Source organism: Cyprinodon tularosa, unplaced genomic scaffold, assembly GCF_016077235.1.
Source record: "Cyprinodon tularosa strain WSP-4 unplaced genomic scaffold, ASM1607723v1 ctg432, whole genome shotgun sequence".
In the NCBI taxonomy this organism is placed as follows: Eukaryota; Metazoa; Chordata; class Actinopteri; order Cyprinodontiformes; family Cyprinodontidae; genus Cyprinodon; species Cyprinodon tularosa.
Genome location: NW_024039155.1, coordinates 920,493 through 943,424, shown reverse-complemented (window position 1 = coordinate 943,424; position 22,932 = coordinate 920,493). Strand labels below are relative to the sequence as shown.

General features: G+C 39.5%; 1 protein-coding gene across 3 annotated transcripts in view; it reads left to right on the top strand.

Annotated features, from left to right (window-relative positions):
- The window catches only part of si:dkey-100n23.5 (cyclic AMP receptor-like protein A), a 97,906-nt gene that overhangs the window by 53,333 nt on the left and 21,641 nt on the right, over positions 1–22,932 (top strand). For 2 of the 3 annotated variants that reach the window (XM_038299651.1, XM_038299652.1), the window contains exon 12: positions 15,743–15,890. The exons of the other annotated variant lie outside the window; for it this stretch is intronic. In XM_038299651.1, coding sequence (XP_038155579.1) covers positions 15,743–15,890 — 148 coding nt within the window. The remainder of the gene's footprint in view (positions 1–15,742; positions 15,891–22,932) is intronic. 3 annotated transcript variants of the gene reach the window in all.

Below are 22,932 nucleotides of genomic sequence, written 5' to 3'. Positions count from 1 at the left end.
AAAGCAAGGTGGATATCATTAGAAGGATAAACAAAGATAGTTCTCCACTAAAATACCTAGTTAATTAAAAGAGATGGGACACTGTGTGAGGCTGTGTTTATAATCAGAATGTCATGCTTTACTTGAAGGATGGTCTGATTTAAAAATAATGTTCAGTTTCAGATACTATAAAGAGTTAGGGGTACCAAAAGGGGTGGGGGGTGGGTGGGGGGGGTGCTACCACTGAGTTTGTTCTAAACAGATACTTTTTAAAATCTCATTTCTCATTATTGAAAAAAATTTGGATGGAATATTTTCAAGTATATAAAATGTTTTAATGTTTATAGATTTAAAATGATTTATATTTCTCCAGATGCTTAAAAATAGTGAAATAGCCAACCCAGTTAAGCACGTTTTTCACATCAAAATATCTGTATTGTTAAGAATAATCTGAAAAACCTTAAAGAAATGGGTCAAAGTAAAGATTTAATGAAATGGTTACCTGGCAAGTGGGAAGTTAATGGCAATTAGTGTGATTTTATTCTATATTAGCTGGAATATTAAAACGTCACACTGATCGTCAGGTGAGATATTTCTATTATTTTTTTCAATTAACATACATTCTTTAAATGCTTGCCAGGATGGTGTCAGATGTCATGTCTTTAAACACCCAGCTGCTGTGTGAGATCGCAGAGCCGCATGCATCTGTGGGGCCCAGCTGATGTTTGGCGGATATGTGACAACACCTCCTGTTTGCGCCCGAGCGAACGTGCCTGTGTTTATATCTCGGGCGGCGCGGTCGAGCAGCGGAGATCGCTCCATGATCCTTCCTCAGATGGACCGCCAAGCCGCAGGCGGCATTGTGTGAGGTGCACACATGCAGCTCATCTGAATGTATATCTAAGCCTGCATATGCTTTCTGCTCCTATACATACAACCAAAACCTCTCTGCATATCTTAGTTCATATTTAAATCAAATTATAAAACTTTAAACTACAAATAAGCTGCTAAATAAAAAGAGAGGTGCATTTATATGTACATTCGTATACTTCTACCCAATTTCAAACTGGGCTGATAGAAAACCTCCCTTGCGCTCGCAATCACATCCAAACACAAACAGGCGCACACCCGCCCTGCTCCCCCTCCTTCTGCTCTTTCAGGCACGTCTTTAAATATTCATCACTCTGGCTGCTCTGAGAGTGCCGTAAACGCTGCCTCACACTCCAGGGAATCGCTAAAGCCTACTCTATCATCTGCTCTCCCTCCCTACCATCCTTCTCTCTCTCTCTCTCAGACAGACACACACTCACACACATACACTTTTAGCCACAGCCGCTCACAAGGATGAACCCATGTGCAAAAACACTCGAAGGCAACGTCGGTGGCGTCAGCAGGCGCACGGCAGCAAGCACGAAACAGGGAGATGCTTTCTCAGAGGCCGACGATGGACAGATTTTGTGTTTGTGTGAATGCTTGTGTTTACTGGCTCCTAGTGCCGCGAGTCGAGCAGTGTTGTGTTCCAGGAAACAGGATGTCTCTTTGTTTGGGTTTTATCCTGGTGGTGAGCGCTGGCTGCTTTAGTCCCTCAGGATCCTTGTGTGCTTCCCTCCTCCATTGCTGTTACTGTGCCAAGCAGGTGTGCCTGTTGACATATTCCAGCGTATTTTTTATTTTCTTATTTTATATAAATAATAAGAAAAAAGTTCACGCATGACACTGACCAGTCATGCAAATGCACAAAGAGCTTTTGCTGGTCTGGAAAGGGAGTCACGCCTTCAGTTAACCCTATGCTGACCTCGTGATCAACGTAAATCATATAGAGTAGATACAGATCAGTTTATTTTTATGTCATTTTACCAAACATAAGGAAGTTCTTTTTGTCTATTATGAAGCAGATTAGTTATTTTTCCACACTTCTGGGTAGCTAATCACATGCTCTCATTTAACAAAGCAAAGTTTGTCTTTGCTAGCCTGAGGGGCGCCAGAAAACAATGAACCACTAAAAGAGAAGCATGAACTAGATGATCAAATTATTTTCAGTCACAACTTTGGTTTAAAACGGTTATTAGAATCTGATAACCCTAATGAGTAAAGCTGCATCTTGTTTTATGCTCTTGCTCTGGTTTTATGTTGTCTTGAAAATCTTTTTTTTTTTTTTTTTTTTGTGTGGTTTGCTTTTAGTGCTGAATTTAAGCTTTTGATCTTTTTGGCTGCTCGGAAGATTATGGAAAGAAAACAGCTTTAGTTGACTCTGGTTTGGAGGATTTTGAAGAAAAGTTGGCATATTCAGAGAAAAGTGACAAAAACTGACCGTAAAAACTGTGATTAGTAGAGATGCAGCAATACCAGAATTTTCCAACCAAAGTATGAGTAAAGGTACTGACAAGTACTCACTGGTACAGATTCAAATGCTCAAAAAGCTTGGTCATAATGATGAAAAATCATCTTATTCATAGAAATGCTCAGCAAAGATTAACTTTTATCTTAGATCCATAAGAGTTTAGATGTTTTTTTAATGCCTTCATCAAAAATAACTCAGCTTTTGGAGGTTTTCAGGAGCTCTGCTTACAGACCAGTCAGGATGCAAATATAAATGCGGGGATTCCCCTTATAAACAAGCATTGGCTGCTTCTTTTGTCTCCCTTGTTCCCTTAAAAATACCCAGACATCTTTTTTAACTGTCTGGCTGCCAGTCACACTGTCATCAAGGATATCGGCCACTACCTGCTACCACCGTCTTCTTCTTGTTGTTTTGCTCTATTTTCTAATTGAGTACTGCCACTTATTGGGCTCACAACCTAACACAAGCTGTTAGAGAGAGATTGAGGCTAATATGTGTGTCTTTAGTGTCATAAGACTTTACTGGAACAAGCTTGAGTACAGACACTGGTTGAGTCCTTAAGATTATAAATAAAATTTACTTATGGTAAAAAAAAAAAAGTTGAATAAGGTGAATTCATTGTATGAATAAAGAAGGTTAAAAGGGAATAATTTAAAGTTATTGCAAAGTTATATCTATGCTGCACAATTGTTCACAATTAATTAATAGATAAAATGGCAACAGCGTGACACTTCAAATAAATGTTACCATAAGATCATTTTTGAATTTGCATGGGGGTTTGCAAGGAATCAAGTTAAAGTTTTCATTGGTTTTTACAGGACCCCTGCAGTTTTAATGGGGAGTTGAGCAACAGATGGTTCCACTCTTTACTTTCAAATGGGGGGAGGGGGGCTGCTATGGTGTCTGTTAACCAATTGGTCATGTAAAGATAATTTTAAAACAATGGAAGTAATGATTGTTGAATAATGAAGATGCTAAAAGCACTATGGGTGACTGACCTGCTCTGCTTTGACTTGGCATTTTATTTCGCCTTGTTTTTAATGTGTTTGCTGTAGCACATGGCATGTACAAGTGTATTTGCACTTCTTGCACCCTTTTACATTGAAATTTTATGTGAATGTTTTGAAAAACTTGGCATATCTTAGGGATTAGATATTGAAAGGTAATCAAAACCTCATTATACACGCCCTCTAATTGCTTCCTAATTGGAGACTAAACAACCGGTTAGCCGCTTGGGCCTCTCTTCAACTTATTCCAATAACTTTTTTTCTTGAAAGTTGTCCTTAACCTCCAGAGGGTGTTTAATCAAGAGAAAATAAAGGTGTCACGGAAAATATGAAGCTTTAGCCTAGCACTGCTTTAGTCATATTCAGAATTGTCGTTTTTTAATTTTATTTTGTAGGTTAATTGTGCCATTGCACCATGGTGGTATGGTAGTGGTATTAAAGCGTTGTCATGCTTGAGTGAAATATGCTGAAAAAGGAGGTAAAGGATTTCCAGCTATGGATATTGTTATGGAAAGTGTTAATGCTCCTTGATGGAGTAGGTTGCTAATGGATTCCTAGACTCTGTGTCATAGGGCATCAGTTGTACTTTGTGTTTGGTCGGTTACTCCTTTTTTTGTGCTATTGCCTCTTGACAAACTTATTCCAAGAGCAACTATTCCTTTTTACCCATATAACTGGTGGGAAATGTATTTTACTGGGTTTAGTTGTAGAGTTCCATAAGAGGGTTGCACCTGTGGAAATTGACCAGATAGTTTCTGCAAATGCCAAACACCCTATTCTGCCATAAGTCTATTTTTATGCTGTTAGTTGGATGGTTGAAGTTTGACAAAGCGTAACCAATTTACAGTTTTTTGAAAGAATATTGGTTTAACAGACAAGGTCCTTAGTGGTGATTTCTGTCCTCTACACTCTCAAATAATGGAGGTTGTCTCTAAGAAACCTCGCTCTTTGGATGGCACCATTGATACCTTGAAGAAGGGATAATGTGGGAATGCCACTGGTTGCAGATTCATTTCTTATCTCTGCACTGAGATTCTCTTAGATGTTGCCAAGCCTTTTTCCAATGACTGAGTTGCTGCCCCACATTATCCCCGGTCCTCCACCAAAAGTCATTTGGCATAGACAAAGATTTGGCAAGTTTTGCATGGTTGCAGGCCATAGCCAGCTCTACTGCTCACAAATGCTTTTTCCTTACAAATGTGGCACCATTTAAAGGCAAATAAATTGACCTTTTGACATCTAATATTTATTGCAAAAAGCATAATTGTTACAAGTATCATTTATAGTCCAACAAACCTCAGTGAACGTGACATCTAGTTAATGACTTAAGGCTGATTTATACTTCTTAATTAGGTCGTCTGCGTAGGTGTCGCACTAAACGCAGAAACATCCCTGACCCCACTCTGCTGTACCTCTCCCAAATTGTAAGTGACAGCAGAGACTGCCGCAGACAGGAGGCATCCGATTGGTCAAATCTACATGCGCTCTACACTATGCCTATTTGCTGTTTGGTACCTTACTGGCTTGTTTTGTTTGAATGACCGCCATTGCGGAAAACGACTCGTGAAGTTGGACCAGCTAGAAGAGCGAGGTGCGCGAGAATGCTTGGACCCTTTTTCCATCTGGATCCCTGCTCTTTTTCACCCTCATGTCCCTCCGTTGTCAGACAAATATGCCCCCACTTCCTCATTGCCTCGGCCGTATCTAGCACACAGCTAGTTCGTGATTGTCCCTGTTGCGTTGTGGCATGGAATTATAGCGCAGACCATGCTTCAATATTGAGCATAAATCAAAAATATCTGTGTGATACCTGCGACACACTGCTGCGGGAGAATAACCAGCCCTTTAGGTTGACTCTCCTTTGGGTTTTATGCCTCACCTATGATTTACACAGAAATCTGTAACTCATGTCACAAGTGTTCCTCTTACTCAGGAAAAAGTTCAGAATGGCTGTCGGCAGAATAATGCCAGACAGCACAAGAGGCTCTCTGTAGAAAAATGAAGAAGGAAAGGCAGTCAGTCTCGAGAGGAGGAAGTGCAATCGAGTTCAGGATGACTTCTCTGTCTGACTGCCTTCCACGCTTCGGGAAGGAGTTCTCCTCTGAGCCGCTGAAGTGCCTTTCGCCCACCACTCCGAAGATGTTCGGCACAACAATTAGAGGCAGGCGAAAAGGTGAATTCTGTCAGGGAGGGAGGAGGCAATTTGATGGCTGGATGGTAGTATAGACTGAATGGCTGGGTGGGATATCGGACGAGATGGGGAGAGGTGGCAAATGAGGGATTTAGCACAGACTCTGGAGGGCGCAGAGAGACGGGTTCAAAGAGTGACTGACAGCATGATAGATGGAGGGTCTGAATAAGTGAGCGAGGCTCGGAGATGCCGCGCGAGTGCTAATGATTGACTGCACGCGTACAGGTGGTGGCAGGCCGACGCCACCGAGTGCTGCGTACTGTTCGTGAGCTCCTGCGTGTTTATGATCCTTGCATGTGTGTTTATTATAGTTGACCATTTGCTCTTGATGTTGTATACACAATATCATCCCTGTTGCGAGAGCCGCTCGGCTCTTGCGTGCACGCAAACCCGGTCAGGCCATAGAGAAACACACACACATGCACACACGCAGCAGGCTCAGCCAGGCATCGCCTGCAGCCACACTCTCCTTCCCTCCGCTGCCTCCCTCATTCATCTTTCATTAGCCTGGCTCACACAGGAGAAACAGCCTGCCTCCCCCCTCCTTCACCGCACGCCTCCACCCTTCTCATCTAACCTCTTATCCTTTCTTTCCCCCTCATGTTTTATCTTGGTTTTCCCATTTGTGTGTCTTGCAACCTCCTGTTTTGAAAATCCCTCATCCTTTGCTCAAGCTCACCCTTTCACCTCTTAGCCTTCGGCCCTCTTCTCCGTCCCTGCCTTGCTCCTACTCATTTTCACTTCTTTATTACGCTCTCTCCTTCTTCTTTCCTGTGCCGTGCTGTTTTTCCTGACACCCTTCTCCCCCCTCTCTCCCGCTCTCTTTCTTCCTTTCATTTTGCTCTCCGTCTCTCCCTCGATGGAGGGGAAAAGGCTCTTCGCCTCTAATTGCGGCTGTTCCGTTGCCATGGCGCGTGTTGCTCAGCGCTGCGAGGTGCTGTCTGAGTGGTGTGTGTGTATGGGTGTGTGCGCGACAGGCAGATGATTGCTTGCTGCCAGCTCTCGTTTCCCGGACGCCGATCGTGTTTCTTTGCGGCAGCAGGGGGAAAAAAGAGAGAGACGCCAGAAATAGCCCCCCTTCACACAGACCCAGTCACTCTCATCGCTGCTCTGTCAGATACTCACACATGCAGAGAGACGCACACACTCACACATCCACAGCATTTCCTCTTTTTTTTTTTTTCTGACATTTTTGCGTGCATGCCATCCAGGTTATGCTGTGAGCAGGCACCTTCTAGCACATACTCACACACAGGCATTAATACGTGTTTAGTTTTGTTTGCACAAGTCCAACTTCCTCTCCCTGATGATGATGAGTGTGTGCGTGCGCGTGTGTGTGTGTGTGCTTTCTTTTTCTCCAGAGGTTCTGTGGGGACTCTGATTTATTTCACCTTTAATGGGAAGTGAAATGAATGTGAGCAGCAGCTGGTCTGGTCCTCGGAGATACCGCGGTACGCTAACCCAGAAAACAAGCAGCTTTGCTCTGAAATGGCCCTCAGTCTGACAAGCAACAACACACGCTACTCTGCACTCCATTGGCTGCGCTGTTGGTTTTATTTAAAGCCGCGAACAGACACTCCGTTAACACCCTTAGCCTGGAATGACAGAGAAGGTCTGGGCTCCCTTTAACACGTGTATCTCTAACCTCTGCCCAACCCAACTTTTTGTTTAGCTTTTTTTTCTGCTGTCACAACTTTTCAAAGGGCTGCTGGGAGGTAAATGGGGATGGATTAATAGCAAATAAACCTTGAAACCTCGTCGCTGTAAAAGTGGATAAGGGAGGATTATAAGCAGATTTGTGGAGGAATCGCTCTAATCATCTCCTGTGCTGCTGTTCTCCTACAGTTGTCGAAAGGTTTTAAGGGAAGAAAGGAAAAAAAATGCGTATTCTCCCAAAGCTTAGCTGTACAGTTGTAGAGTGCTTCTTATTTCTATTTATAAAAAAAAAAAAAGGAAAATATTAGGTTTATTAGATCCCCTCCCAACTTAATAAGATTAGTTGATAGATGTTGGGAAGTTATAAAACTCCAAATCCTCATTAAGCAGTGTTTTGTTTTGGTTTTTAATAAGACATTGGGCCTAAGCTAATGTGAGTGCTTTCTTTTGTTTAACTTACTTTACAATTCTATTAAATCTTTTTTGCAAAATCCCTTCCTCTTGGTTAAGCTGACATGGTCTAAATATAAGAATGGTTTGTCAACATTTCCAACCAATCAAAGCTTGGATTTCTGTTAAAGCTACAGTGTGTAATTTTCAGCGACATCTAGCGGTCAGACTACAGACCGCAGCAACATGAACATCTCCCCCCCACCGCTTCTCCCCCCCAACAGTACGGCGAGCGTTACGGGACAAAATTTCTTCTACGACGTCCACATCACCTACCCTCTCAAGTGATGAGGTTTGTTTACATAGATAATTTTACAGATAGTATTTCATTAGTCTGTGTAGGGTATAGATTTCATGTAGACTTAAGATAATAAATATACCCGTTATTTTTTCTACATCGTTGTGACGTCTTGGTGAGCTGCTTTGCATGGTGATATAAACAGACGAAGTAATTGTAGTCATTAGTTTAACAGCGAGATTGTGTTCGCTGGAAGAATATATATCCCCCGTTTACAGAGTCCAAGTCATTTTGGTGGCACGGGGGTTACAACGCGAGGGAGAGGGAGAGGACGAGGGCGAAGGCAGGGAGGCCGTGCAGCTAGGGCCAGGCGAGAGAGGGGAGCCAGCGGGGTGAGAGCAGAGGAGGAAAGGCTTGAAGATCTCCAAAGGAGCCGGAGAGAAGTAACCGAGGTATATATCCAGAAAATTATTTTACAGAAAATTACTGAATCATTACCTGTGAAACGTCAGGGACGTTGCTGAATAAGTATACTGGAGAGTAACAGCATCATCACGCAGCATGTTATTGTTTTAGACAGGTCTGAGCATCCTGTACTCCAAAAACTGCAGTGATATTAGACAATTGTGTGTGTAGGATTAATTACCTGTCCAAGAGAAAACTGGCAACTTGAGCGTCACTTTGAAAACCTTTTTCCTCCATCAGTGACTTCCATCGTGTAAATGCCGTGCCAATGTTGATCCGTGTTTTTTGCCGTTTCTTGTCACGCTTGCGTTTATTCTCGTCGTGTTTCCGCTTCTTAGATGACGGGGGTTCGGTGTCCGCCGCTTTTCGTTGTGATACAGAGTAGGCATGATCCTCCATTCGTCTGATGTTTGGCCACACAGTGCCAAACAGTTTGCAAAGTCACTCACGCCTGCCGCCTTGTTCACCTTTCTTGTTACTGAGGCGCAGTATACCTGCTTCTTCTTCTTCTTTGGTTTCAGGCAGACTAAACGCTTCTCAGGCATAATACTGCCATCTACTGTTCAGTACCGTCTCAGTTCATCTCTCTCAACTTGCCGTAGTTATTTTTGAGCGTCATGGGAGATCTCGCAATCGCTAGTTTGTTGCCTCTGCGCTTGCCGTAGCGCAAAGATGTCAGCCTCCATGGCTGCGAGACCCGCTCCTATGTAATTATAAATAACGAATTCTAAGGCAACGCAAATATTATGGTTAAAAGGCTGAGCTCATAGGTGATGATAAATAACATAGTTATGTATAATATATTAAATTTCTGACTTTATATGCCTGTAATTATTACACACTGTAGCTTTAAGTGGACACTAAAATCACAGTTTGCTCTTGTTTTGGAAATATTTATCCACTCCACCTTTGGAAAAGATGTGAGGACTCTTGTCTGTAACTCACTTAAGAAGAAACCAGAGATTTATTTCTGGACTGTGGTCAGTTATTTTTGCAACTTTAATGTTTCCCTGCGTAGGCCAAGTTGTTGATGATAAGGGTGTTTGCTTGAGGTCTTTTCCATCCTAGCACTTCAAATCCCACTTTAGCTTTAGAGTTTTTCAATTGCTAATAGATTATTCTTTTAAATCTAAATGTGCACCATTTTATCCACCGATAATCCAAGTTAGAGATAACTAAAATAAAACCCAGAATATGATTCTGCCATCACCATGGTCACCTCTCTTTGATAAACGTTTTATATTTCACATGGTATTTTTGAAATTGTGACCCAAAAGCTCAAATTTTTACTTAAGCTTTGGGATACTACTGGGCAAACATCAAAAAAGTGCTACTGGGACAGGAAATTTTATGCACCATTTTGTTTCTAATACTTCTTAGATATTACTCCCAAATATCTCTTTACAGTTTCTGTGTTGATTGTTCTCTGGTTGCTGTTAATACTCTTTGTTTATTAGAACATTCTCTGATATTCAAATTTAGTTTTTGGTATTTTTGGTTTTAGTTTTTTTTTGACAAGTGGAATTGCTTCCTGCTGTATTAATTTGTGCCGGCCTGCACAAACGTAATTTTTCCAAATTAGTATAGGTGATAACAGACCAATTATGTTCACATATGAACACACTGCATTGTTTGGAATTGTGCCAGTGACTGCTTTGTGGCCAAAATGACCTCACGATTCCTGATTTGGAGGTGGTCGTGAGAGGCTGATGGCCCCTTGTTACCCCCGATACAATACACGATGCACGATCATGCTGAAAGTCGGCCCGATCAAAAAATTCTTGCATGACTGAAAAGTCCCGAATTGGGTCAAAAAATCGCACAGTGTAACTTTCTGTGGCCAAAATGACCACGCAAACTTTTGCAGGTGAGTTTACATCTAACTTTAAAACATTTTTAAAAAGTACATGCATGAAATGCATACGCAATAACCTTCAGGTTTAAAAAATTGATTTGCAGTTGGTATGTACATTTGCATATCCTGGTCATCGGAATATGATCTTCCAATTCAAACACAAAAAAATTAGCCCGCTGATTTAGCACATGGAAATCCTTTTGTGTCATATATGAAGATTAGCTTTGCATGTGCAAAAGAAATTTGCATGTATTAAAAGAGATGCAAACATTTTGAAGATCAGGCCGTTACTGGTGTAAATATTCTGCCTGTTAAAATGATGTTAAACATGCTTCAGAATGGGAAACGACAAAGAAAACAAACATTGACCCCCTAAGAAATGTGACATCAAAATCATTTAAAGTTTTGACAATCTCATTGACTTTTAGAACCACATAGAAGTGCAGTGCAGATGGAAACAAACTGTACACAGCTTCAAAAAGGCTGGGTAAATATGTTTACACAACTCTGCTTTTGTCCTATACATTCGTTCCTTTTCATGTTTGAAAATCTTTTGACTAAATGTCCTGACAGGTGACAGCTTCTCCAACCTATACATGAAAGTATTTTAATATCTCAATCTGACCATCTGGGTCCTGACTTTGTCTTGCCTGTATCAATGTTAAAAGTGAAAGTTGATCAATTTAAAGAATTAATGTAGGATATTGCAAATTTCATATTTGGACCACAATACTAATAAGACTACAGTTTGTGGCTTTGAGTCCATAAGGTTGACACACCACAAATTCAACTAAGATATCATTAAAATCAAGATGTTTCAATACGCTTTTGAATTTTCACCTCCCACGACCAACTAAAAACAAAAAAATACACACATATACATTGACAGTTCCACACATGCACTATGCAGACATTGCATACTCCATCACAGCTAAGGGGAATAGATGCCATTCTCACGTTTAATAATGTGCTTATTTCCTCTATTACTCTTGTAAATTATTATAGCTCTACATATGACAGTAAAACAACAAACCGTTTGAAACTCTGCTAAGAAAAAAAAGCTGACGCAAAGCCATATAAAGTGTTGGTCATTGCTGATTTTAAGCCTTAATTTAAAGAATGCAGCCCTGGCGATATGACCTCTAGTTCATCCTGTTCTCGATAAAATCAAATGTAAAGGGTATTTCTTAAAGTGGCGTCCTATTATTTCTTATCTTGCTGTGCATTATTCGATAACCGCCCATTTACATGGGTTTATGTTTTAGGAATTTAGGCCATCAAGCTCTATCCTGTGATTGAATTCTATCCCTTTTTGCAGTGTTTGTGGTCATGGATTGTGCTTAACTGCATCAGGTTGAAGTACTTTCCTTTGAAGCATGTTTTATTAATTTATTTATTTCCCATTTTGGATCAATTGTCTGGGGATGATACTTCAATGCTTTTGGTGGTTCAAGTATTCATATACTCAATTAAAATACAAGGGGAGTTTGCTTTCCTAACTGTCCAAGTCTAGATAATTATGACTCTTAAAACTGATTTTTTTTCCTGTCTCATTTTGTTCTTAAACAAAAAATATTAAGAACTAATTTTAAAAGACTTCAACCTGATTTATGATTCAACCTTAATGAGGGAGTGGCAGCCTAGTGGTTAGGGCATAAAACTTGGACTCCTGAGGCTCTGAGTTCGAGTCCAGCTCCCACAGACTGCTACTGACTCCCTGAGCAGAGACCCTTAACCCCGACACTGCTCCCCGGGAGCTGCACAATGACAGCCCACTGCTCCCTTATGGGATGGGTTAAATGCAGAGAGTAGGGTTGTCAAAAGTATCGAAACTCAAAAAAGTATCGATACTGAAATGTTGTATCCGGATACAATACTCGTTTTTAAAAGTATCGATACAGTGCCGTCACCAGTGGCACCTAAGCAGTCATTCATCTAAAGTGCAGAATAGAGGACAATGCACTTTCAGAACACTGTGTGATTGAATAATTCTGTGCACTTTTCAGTTTCAGACTTTTTTTTTGTAAGAGGTGCAGTTTTTTATCAAGTTTGCTTAATATTATGCACAGCATACAACTTTATTGTGTTTATTTATTGTATTTTATTTATTATTAAAAATATTTCTGTAGACTTTTGGAGTCTTTGTTTTTATCCTTGTGGTATCGAAAATGGTATCGAGTATCGAATATTTTCCTTAGTATCGGTATCGAGTTGAAAAGTTTAGTATCGTGACAACCCTAGCAGAGAGTTAATTCCGTTGGTCTGTACTTGTGACAGTGTAATGATAATAATAAAAAAAAAAAAAAGCTGGGGAAAAAAATTATTTAATTTTTACCGTGTCACAAATAGATTCGTAACCTTTTACTCATTAGCACAGTGTTTCAGTTAACAATTGAGTTCACACTAATTTAAAAATTGGCGCAATTTCATTACTTTCAACGCGACACTTCAGTCCTCATTAATAAATCCCTCCAAGTCAAACAGTTATAGATTTGGAAATAAAGCAGACTTATTTTAGTCTAGATGCCAAAAAAAAGCAGTAAAATGGTCCTAAAGTCCTAAATTTATTTTTTATTTTCAGCATCATTTTTTGTAATGATTTTTTTAGAATCAATAGAAGAGTCCAAATTGTAACACAGGGAGTTAAAGGTTAATATTTTGTAGTCAAATATTCACTATTTTGTAAAAACATTCCCAAAAAATCTAGAAATTGAACACTTTAGAATTATGGAAATTAACCTAAAGATGGTCTGACTTTTGACAGTTTGAGCAACTCTTAGCATTTACTAGAGAAACATGCTGCCTTGGCAATTTGTGCAATTTTGCGCTGAAAGCCCTAAAAAGAAAATGCGATGACTTATTTGGACAAAGGCATGGCTGAACAAACGTGGCTACTACGAAAACGACCTCACGATTCCTGATTTGGAGGTGGTCGTGAGAGGCTGATCGCCCCTCGTTACCCTCGGTACAATACACGATGCACAATCAGGCCGAAAGTCGGCCCAATCAAAAAATTCTCGCACGACTGGAAAGTCGCCCTGAAAAGGGACAAAAAATCACACAGTGTAAGCCGAGCTTTAACGTTATTGCAGCATTTTAGTTGTACATTTAATGCTACATAATTCAAATAGGCAGTCTACAGTCTTTAAGGTTTCTTAAAACTTCAAAATATGTTTTGCCTTAAGAAACTTTTAGATTTATTTTTTGATGTATTCACACTAGGAAAATCATTTGGTCTGCTAAAAGCATACTTTATCATTTTGTTTTGTTAGTTTTAGTTTGCTTTCAGATTGCATTTTTCACAAGTGGATTATAAGTTCTACAAAAAACCGCTGTTTCCATTGGACAAAATGACTTGGGGCTGGATAGAACACAAGCTGCAAAATTTAGGAAAACCTCAATAGGAATCCTGCTTTCAGGACCTCTGTTTTGCATCTTTGCTCTGTTACAACAGCTGACAAATGATTGTGTCAAAGAGCAGCTCATTCAACATTGACTTCACGACAATTTATTAATAATTTTGGAACAGAATCTGGTATTATGTCCAACAAGCCGGAGGAGACCTGCAGATGCGTTGCTAAGCAACAGACATCGTATCAAGTTTTTTTTGTTTTGTTTTTTTTTAGTTTGTACACTGCTCTGGCGACTAGTTAAGTCCAAAGAGACTTTTGTTTTCTTCAGTTGGATCAAACCAAGACCAGTTTATATCCAGACTAGGAGCCAGCCGGATCGGAGTCTGTTTGGCTGCAGACTGAGAGGGCCTCAAAAAGTTGGTTTCAGTCCAGTTGTTTTGGTTTGGACCAGTGTTTACTTGAGGGGGAAGCATATCTGTTCTGTTTAAAGAGGACCAAATTTGGCTGCTTTTGGCCATGGCCAAATTGCTCATGGTGGATTTATTTTCTTGCTTTTAAGAAAAAAAGAATGCTAATGTTGGAGGGGTTGTATGCTTCCCTAATATATTGTGGATACATTTGTCTTATAATGCCCTTTAAGGCCTCAAATTATGGTATCATAAATTCAAATGAAATAGACTTGATCTGTTTGATGGATTTTTTCCCTAAATATACTAAATAAGAAAGAAGAGTAAACTTAAAGGCAAGGGGTTTGTTACACTGGCATAAAATGTAGGTTGAAAACAATGAAATGCCAAAGCAATACTGTGAAAGGGGGCTATGAATTAGCCAGGCCGATTTTGAAATGATGCCACAATGAAATATATTGACGTATGAAAAATCTTAGGCTAAAAATTTGGTGTGCACAGGTTTTTGTTTTGTAGCTCTGCTGATGTAACTACAGCTGTGAGGACTTGATGTTTGCTCACGCTCATGTGGGGCTGGTTCCAGAGATGTCACAATGCTGGCAACACTGTTATGATGTGATTCATGGGAAAAGATAGTTGAAACACAACAATGGTGTTATTGCCAAAGAATTCATTCACACACACACACACACACGCACAAAAAAAAATCATTATCACAGAAAAAGGAAGCAGCTCTTATTTTCTGGCTGTCAGCCAGTGGAGATGAGTGACTGTAAAGTCTCACGTAACACCTTGTAACCACAATGCAACAGTGTTGATTTTTTTTGTCAAGGGTTTGGTTTGTTGTCTCCCTTCCCTAGTGGGGAGGCAGGCGGTCTACCTTTTCTGACCCTAGAGGTCAACAGCTGTGACCACTTAGATCCGGCTGCACACCCAACCCCTGAACACGGCAAAAGTACAAAATGCCATGAGCCTCAAACAGTGTGATTCTATGGCTAATAGATCAATAAAAGACATTAGTTGGAGGCTAACCTAGCGAGCAGTGCTAATACAGGGTTAATCCAGGGTTAATGGCTGAGTAGCCTTGTTCGCAGAGACAGCCATTATCTCACAAAAACGCTTCTTGTTCCTGCTTGTTTCATGGGTTCACAGGGATAGAAACACAAAAAGAGGAATCAAAATCCTTTTCTTTAAAAAATAAAACGAACATCTCAACGGTTAAACTTGGAACGCATAGGATAGATGGAGAGCTTACAGCGGATAGGTCAAGAAATTGTCATGTGGCAACCAGAGGGGATGTAAAGCTGAAATTGTGGTCTGGAGAGGTGAATAGCAGAGCTGAGAGAAAGTGGTGAGAAAGAGAGGAAGCGAGTCGAGCGCTACACATCTCCCTGTCCTTGTAAAGTGCTGCGTGCTGTCGGAGCAGCAGCCAAGAATGTGTCAGCCCAGCCGTCTCACGCTGCCTAATGGGCTCTTAAACGCTGATATAAAGCTCGCTCGCTCTTTCACCCTCCCCTTTTCCCTCTCTTGCTCCTTCTTTTTCTGCCTCCGCCACTTGCTCTCATTACCTCTCGTTCTCACCCTGTCCCTCACTCTGTCACTCACTTGTCCTCTGCCTTGCTCTCTGTTGCTCTATCAGCCTCTTGCTCTTTTTTTTTTTGTCCTGTTGCTGTCTTTCTTCTCCTTTAATTACATCGTCCTCACCTCTTTAGCTCTTCATGCAGGTTGCTTCTTTACTAGAAACTTTTCCACATTACAACTCAGCACTTCTCTTTGTCTTTTTCTGTCCTCCTCCATCAGACTACATAACGCCTTCTACCCTCAAGATCCTTCGTTCCCTCTCACACTTTTACACGTCCTGTCAGCACCTCTCCACGGTTTGGCCAATGCCTTTGTTTTTGGCCTGGATAAAGAGTGGTGGAGTCTTCTAAGCCCAACTGGATTGCAGGTACGGAAACTGCACATTCTCTCACACACTTTTATAGCTTCATTAGGACCCTTTGTTGCTAGGGAACGCAGGATGTACACAGAAATGAGTCCCCAAAGAGGAAGTAGGTCTGGCTTAGTTTTAAACCGCTGGTAGCATATTCGTCACCCTCAAATCATTTCTCATTGCCATGTCCCTACCACAAATTTCAGTTATTTTAGTGCGATTTAGCAAACACAAATCAGATACTTTTGGTGTGAATTGTGCTTACCCCCCTTTCCTCTATTACCCCTAAATCAAATCCGATGTAAGCAATTGCCCAGAGAAATCTCCTAATGTGTATACTTAAATGTCAGTCTCCAGCTGTTCTTAAGGTCTTAGAAGTTTATTTTACGACACGTCTAGGGGTGGCCAGATCGTAACATCCTCTTCAGATCCCAAGTAGCCAACACACACAAAGTTGAACATTTTATAATGTTATTTATTTTAAAAAGAGGTATTTTTTGGAAAAAATGTTACAACAAGTGGAGCATATGACTTCAGGGAGAGATGATGCAGAAAACGACACACGAAAGGAAAGTATCTGAATATTAAACAACTTGCCTAATTGAAAGTAAATAAACCAAATGACAAAAAACGAAAACTAAGGAAACAGAAACGGCTGCTGACTCCTACAAGCTATAGAACTTTACATGATGTTTAAACAGTGTAGCCAGTTGAGATGAGCTGAGGATGAATGCAGGAAGTCCACGTCAGCAGCTTTTATATCCAGCACATCCGGGAGGCCACCAATTGGACATCTCCGTTGTGGTCTAGGAACCAATCAGTGACGGGCACCTGCAAATTCACATTTACATAGGTTGATGACGCCAGTCGTAACATTTGTTTGAAAATATTAGTGAACAAGCAACATCACGGGGAACAAGGAACCCAGTAGACTGGTTTATTTATAAAACAATATTCAATGCATTGTCTAGCAAAGCAGTGTTTATTATACAGTCTCAAAGTCGATATAGACTGGGACAACGCCTTCATGTCAACCATTATCCAGCCATCCACATGTACTGACGGACTAGGCTAGTCGAGCACTAATCAGGGAAGCAGACCAAAGGAGAACTCAACAGCTCAGGTGGGAGAATATGTTGTCTAAAGCTATTAGCTTAGCACTCCACAGATCTGGCCCCTTTGTTGGAGTGGAGAGTCCTGCAGTTAGCCAGAAATCATATAAGGAACACAGCACACATATGAAAGATTCTCTGTTCAGACAGGACCAAGATGATCCTTTTAGCATTCCTAACCCTAGTATAAAGGAAGGTGATCACCCTCACAGAGGAACGCTGTGGTGGAAGCAGGGATTTTTTTCCTTCAGTAAGGTCAGTGAAGCTGGTCAAAGTTAATGACTAGATGGATGTGTAATCCTGAATGAAAAGCTGCTAGAAACTGTAGAACTGGGAAGGAGTTTCAACTTTAGGGATCCTAAACATAGGAGGAATTTATAAGTTACAATATGTTTTAGATCAAAGTAAACTGATTTGTTAGAATGGCCAATTCAAAAACTGGACCAAAATTTAGGTGAGAATCTATAGAGACCTGAAAGTTTATTTTTTTATAAATTTCATCTTGCTTCTTACCTTGATTCAGCTTGAGCTATTTTGTAAAGATAAATAACAAAAACATTCCAGATGTATAAGGCTGAGTTACAAATATAATTGCAGTAAAATGAAGTGCGTCATTGTCGTCTGACAAATAGTTTACAGTCAAAGTAACAGGTCTTTGTAACACACATGGTTCATTATGTTTTTTTTCTTTTTGTTTTTTTTTATATTTGTTAAGTTTTCAAAGTGCAACATACAAAAATCACACACCCCGAGCATAAAGCATACATATATTTAAAAAATTACGCTCTAAGAAAAAAAAAATACTATTACCAATACAACAATAGTAATAATACAAAAAAAAAAATCAATAACAGAGGGAAAGAGAAGAGAGAAAGGCAGGAAGAAAAAAAAATTAATTAAAAAAATGGAAACAAGCCAGATAAGTTATCTAAGTAACAGTTAAACTGCACTGTTATTTGTCATGTTTAAAAGACAAAAAGGAAAAAAAGCCCATAACTTATTTAAATCCGAATAAACTTATTTTATAATAATAGACATAAACTGATCCCAGAAAACCAAGCAGACTTGAGTTATTCCCTGGAATGCCAGCTTTTTACTGGTGTTTAAATTATATTTCAGCAATGACCATGAAGTAGTGATGCTGAACTCGGGATGTTTTTACCCCTTGAGGCAGAGTTATAGTTGTACTTTGGTGTCTCTTGCAGAACTTTGCTGATGGCGTGGGCCTGAACAAGCACTGTTGGCCTTTATACTGATTGTAGGTTATTCTCCAGACAGAAGGCAGTACACTATATAACCCTCTTTCTTACAAAGCTTTAGATTTATGAGTAAAAAACAATCATCAGAAAAAGTCTTTTTAGCTTCTTTCTGTTGTTTTACTTGTCTGTTAGTTCCCCCCTTCATTTATTGAATAAGTGATTGATTTGTGTGTTAAATGACTGCATGTCGTTTGTTCTGAATGAGCATTGGACACGCGTTCCACTCAGTCACAATGATTCGAAGGTACATGACCTTGTGCTAGTTTTGATACCCCAAATACATCAAGTATAAACCTGGTTTCATACTGATCTGAGTAATTAAAGAAATAGACTTCTTCCAATATCAAGTCTTTGACCAATCCCTCAATCAGTGTAGTGTAGATAGTTGGATAGTGCATTACATCTCTTTAATTTTACATGGGTTAAACTGGGATTGCCATTATGTCATGATGTACGTGCTTTTCTTGAGTAAAAAATATCTTAAAACTTAGAAGATATTCTTAGCTTTTTTTTTGTCTCTAGAGATATATCCATCAGGAGAGACACAACTACAATCTTCAATGAACTATCATCTTGCTCCAGATAATTTAATATACAATACTTTACAGAAGTGCTACGCTAATGCTAGCATGTCTAATCTATGTTTTTATATCTTTCTTTGATAATTTGACTTGTGACATTATTCTAGTGTAGTTTTAAGTAAAAAAATCTTTTGTAAAACATGTTCCTGGTTTAGGCTTATTGCTTTGTTTTCAAACTCAGAACATTTGAAAACTAGCATCCCAGCTGATCTTTGTAACATCTTTTCCAGTACATAGCTTTCTTTCCCTTGTGCATGGGGAAAAATGGCTACGCCTCTTTAAAAATAGAAAAACTCAGCTGACATAATTACAGCAAGTAGACAACTATTAGAAAAAAACATTCATTTTTTTCCCTTAAAAACCTTTGCAAACTGTGAAGTGATAATATGATTAAGGTATCCTGGGGTATCAAAAATTTGCAACAATATTTCTTCTGTAATGCAAACTAAACTGCTACAGTCGGCCAATAAGTTAAGATGTTTTAGAATTGCTTTTATCAAAGTAGACACTACCTCGTGTTAACTCTTCTTCTCCTCCCATTGTTGCAAATAACCCCTTTATTTTTTAGTTCGATAAGGAGTTTTAAAATTCTCTTTATGCCAAAGTGTGTAAATTACATGAGCCAACCAAACCTCTACTCCGTATATATAAAAATGTCAAAGGGATTTAGCTGGAAAGTGTGCAGCCTGTCCAAGATGTATATATAAAAATGTCAAAGGGATTTAGCTGGAAAGTGTGCAGCCTGTCCAAGATGAGGAGGATGATGTGCAAGCTAAATGCCAGCGTGAAGCAACGGAGTCTAATCAGATGTGATGAAATTTGAGTGGCAGTAGCACAATGGAAGAAAAAGCTGTTATTTATGGAGATCACAGCGGTAAAACAACGCCCTTCCTATGCTACAAGCACATCTGTGGAACAGGTTTAAACAGATGGAAAAACTGGAGCTTGACCCGCATAGGCCAATAAAATGGTTGGCTGCTTTTTACCTAAACCAGTCGTCTCAAACTCCAGTCCCTGCAGACCGGAGTCCTAGAGCTTTTACATCTAAAGTTTAACCCACACATCTAAATCAAATGGCTATAGCCTGGTCCAGACAAAGCTGGGTTTCAGTGTGTACGACAAGCATCTTGTTCACCAGCGATCTCATTTTCAAGAAGCAGCCGCAAACTTTTACCACCATTAACCATATATGCATATGGCATGGTATTAACACACATGTGCCAGCACAATCAACAACGTTATCGGAGGCCAATGCTGCCGTTCTGTCTTAGAATCTCATGTTTTAGACGCTATTGACTTTATCGTGGACTTTATACCTAATAGTTGTTGCTTCTCTGTCATTTGTCCCCAAAAAACACCTTTTTGTCTTTTCTCTGCATTTATTCTTTACATTCTACTTCTTCCTTCCTTATTTTACCGTCTTTACCTGTTTGCCGCACTGGTCTGCCACCTACTGGCATGGCATAATTATTACAACACCTAGTACAGATTTCTGTGCATGGACTTAAAATCTACTGCTATTGAGCCAATATTATTATTCAGGTGTGTTGAAGCAGACAAGCATCCTAAAGTTGCAGAACACTGGAGGACTGGAGGACTGGAGTTTTAGATCCCTTACCTAAACCAGGCTGCACAGGTGTTTTAGTTTGTAATCTTATAGGGGGGCATATGTCTTTTACTGGCTGGCTGAGGGGGAGAGGCAGAGTACAACCCCAGCAGATTGCCAGTCTATAACGGGCATTGTTAGTTTTTACCTTTACCAAATGGGCCTTATGCTACAATCTATTTTTCTGTAGAATTTGAAGGTCAGTTATTTGAAGCAGATTCAATGTGCAACTGCATGTAGTCAGAGCAGGTTTTCTTTTAAGGGTTCCAAGAGGCTCATCTCTGCAGATATATGGGCACACAGACGATACGATTAAAAGGCTTTATTAATTTATATATTTATTTTCTTCAGATATATGCCTGAATTGCTGGGGCATATTCCACATTTTTGCCTTTGCAGACACAACAAAGCTAAATTGCACGTGTAGTCTTTTCAACCTTGGCGAGATTCTAAACGGTGCTTCACACAGCGCCACTCGTTCATTCATTCACACGCTGATTCACACTTCTTATTCTGTTCATGCCGTGCTTTTCTCTTTCTCCCACTCTTTATCTTACTCACACATAAAAACATGCATCACATCAATGAGCGCATTGTGAGAAATGTAGAGTTCAGTGTCTAACACAAGGTCTCTAAAGCACGGGGTGGGGGAGGATATTTAACACACTGGAGGAGACCCAGTCTGTGTGTGCGAGTGGGCTAAGCAGGTTTCAATTAAGTTTTTTTATTTCTGCTCCTTTTTTGATGCAGTGTTATTACTGAAAATTTTAATTCTAGCTCCTCCAAGCACATGTGCCATACTTCAAAATCTTAATTTGACCTAGGTGTAACTAGATTAATGTTGCAATGTGTACTTATCTAATCTTGTTCATTTAACATGTCTGCAGATTTCACTCAGTCCTGCAGGTCATTTCCCACCTGTTAATTACAGATTGCAATGTATTTATCTCTGTAATTACTTCCATTGTACGTGTGTCTGATTGGTCATTTGAATATTGTTACTTTAAACGGCATTTTTCTTAACTGCCTCAGTTTACATATATGCAAACTATGAAAATAGGTAGTGGATACTCAAAACCAGAATAACCAAAAGTCTTACCTGGAAAAAATAACATAAAGGTTTCCTCATGTATTATTTCACTTGTTGGTAAATCACACTGTACTATACTTCGTAGTGAAAACCTGGAACTCTGATATGAACTTTGATCCATGGCCTCAACTGCTTGCTAATGAGGTCCTTTTAGAAAAAAGAAAAAAACAAAACAAAAAAAATGTTTTTGTGCAGATGAGATATGTTTCTATGTCAAATCTAAACCTTTATCACAATGCACAGTGAGGAGAAATGATTTTTTTTTTGTATAAAAAATTGATTTAAACACTAAATAGGCCTGCTGACTTTATGAAAATTGTATGTAAAATACAAAGAAACCAGTAACTGCACCAGCATTTGCAATTCGTTAAACCAAACAAATGAAAAACAAATTAACAATTTGATGTGGAAATATGGGTTAAAGACAGGGATGCACATTAAATGGCGATTAATATTAATGTGAATTACTTTTCTGATAAGTAATACCGGGCTGACTTTAATAACTTGTTCATGTGGTATATTTTTGAGAAGGTGACGGCGATAGATATGAAGTGCATGATTTAGGGTTTTACTGTATTAAAGAAGCAATGGGAGAACCAGAGGGATATTTTATTACCAACATTAAAAAGATAGAGAAATGTCATTGGTTCTACATAATTTTTATGTTAGAGAACAATATTGACTAACAATATAATTATTATGCATTCCCGATCACAGACTGTTACTCTTTTTAAACGCATTCATAATGTGGAATCATAGTAATTGAAATTAAAAAGCAACTAAAACTTATTATAATAAAATATTGTGTGGAACTTTTTGATAGGCGTGTCTCCAGTTAAATTTGATTTAACAAATACATAATTTTAGGAAAGAAAAATCCCATGGAGGTGGCAGTGTAAATGTGTAAAAGTGTTTTTCTAAGTAGAGAACAACAATCGTTCAGTTTGGTATATAGAGAATTTCCTGATTACATATTTTATAAAATGCCTGAACTGACAATTTGTATATTTTTCTTCCTTTTTTAAGGCTTAATGAGAGCAGTGGGTGTTAGGCTGCCCTGCAAGGCTTTAAACCTGGGTTTGAATGGTGACAAAGCCATATTCAAGCACATATCAAGGTGCTCATTTGGAGCCTGGGTCGATATTTATTTTTGATTATGTTCATGGTGGAGAATCCTGCTTCACAAGGGTATGTTGAGCCAAACATGCAGAATGTGCAGGGTCATCTTTGAGAACGACATTTCACTTTTCTGTCACCAGATCACTGTAGTTCTTCCAGCAGTCCACGCTTTCTTTCACTTTTTTTTATCTTCTTCTCCTTCTTTCCCATCGCCCGGCTTGCCACAGGTTTTCCTGCTGTGTCTAAAAGTAGCCAGCAGCAGCAACCCAGACTGACACAGCTCTTTGGCT